We start from the raw sequence: 336 nt of genomic DNA on the forward strand, positions 1-336 counted from the left end.
GTTTCTCAAACAGGGAAAGTGCTTTAGCTGTGGCCCCGATGGTACGGGATGTGCGTCGCTTGGTGTTCATGCGGACAAGTGGCGAGGAAAACAAACGGGCGTCTCTCTCTACCTGAAAACTGGCCCTGAACCCTATTTATGCCGTAAGTTATATCACTAAGAATATATTTTTGCTATGTATTTTCCCTGTTTTCTTTTTTTAGATGATATTCTGTGTGCGCATAAAGATAGTATACTGGATTTATTTAACATTTTGGGATCAGTGTTTAAGATAACCGTTATGAGATTGATGCATATCGTTTCCTGAAACATATACTTATAGCTGTAGTCGTTGCA

The 336-nt window shown here is 39.9% G+C and overlaps 1 protein-coding gene across 3 annotated transcripts in view; it reads left to right on the forward strand.

Moving 5' to 3' along the window:
* Positions 1–336, forward strand: part of LOC119587132 (pancreatic triacylglycerol lipase-like) — a 19,007-nt gene that overhangs the window by 15,114 nt on the left and 3,557 nt on the right. For all 3 annotated transcript variants that reach the window (XM_037935884.1, XM_037935885.1, XM_037935883.1), the window contains exon 8: positions 14–143. In XM_037935884.1, coding sequence (XP_037791812.1) covers positions 14–143 — 130 coding nt within the window. The remainder of the gene's footprint in view (positions 1–13; positions 144–336) is intronic.

This window comes from Penaeus monodon, chromosome 22 (assembly GCF_015228065.2).
Source record: "Penaeus monodon isolate SGIC_2016 chromosome 22, NSTDA_Pmon_1, whole genome shotgun sequence".
NCBI classification, from domain to species: Eukaryota; Metazoa; Arthropoda; class Malacostraca; order Decapoda; family Penaeidae; genus Penaeus; species Penaeus monodon.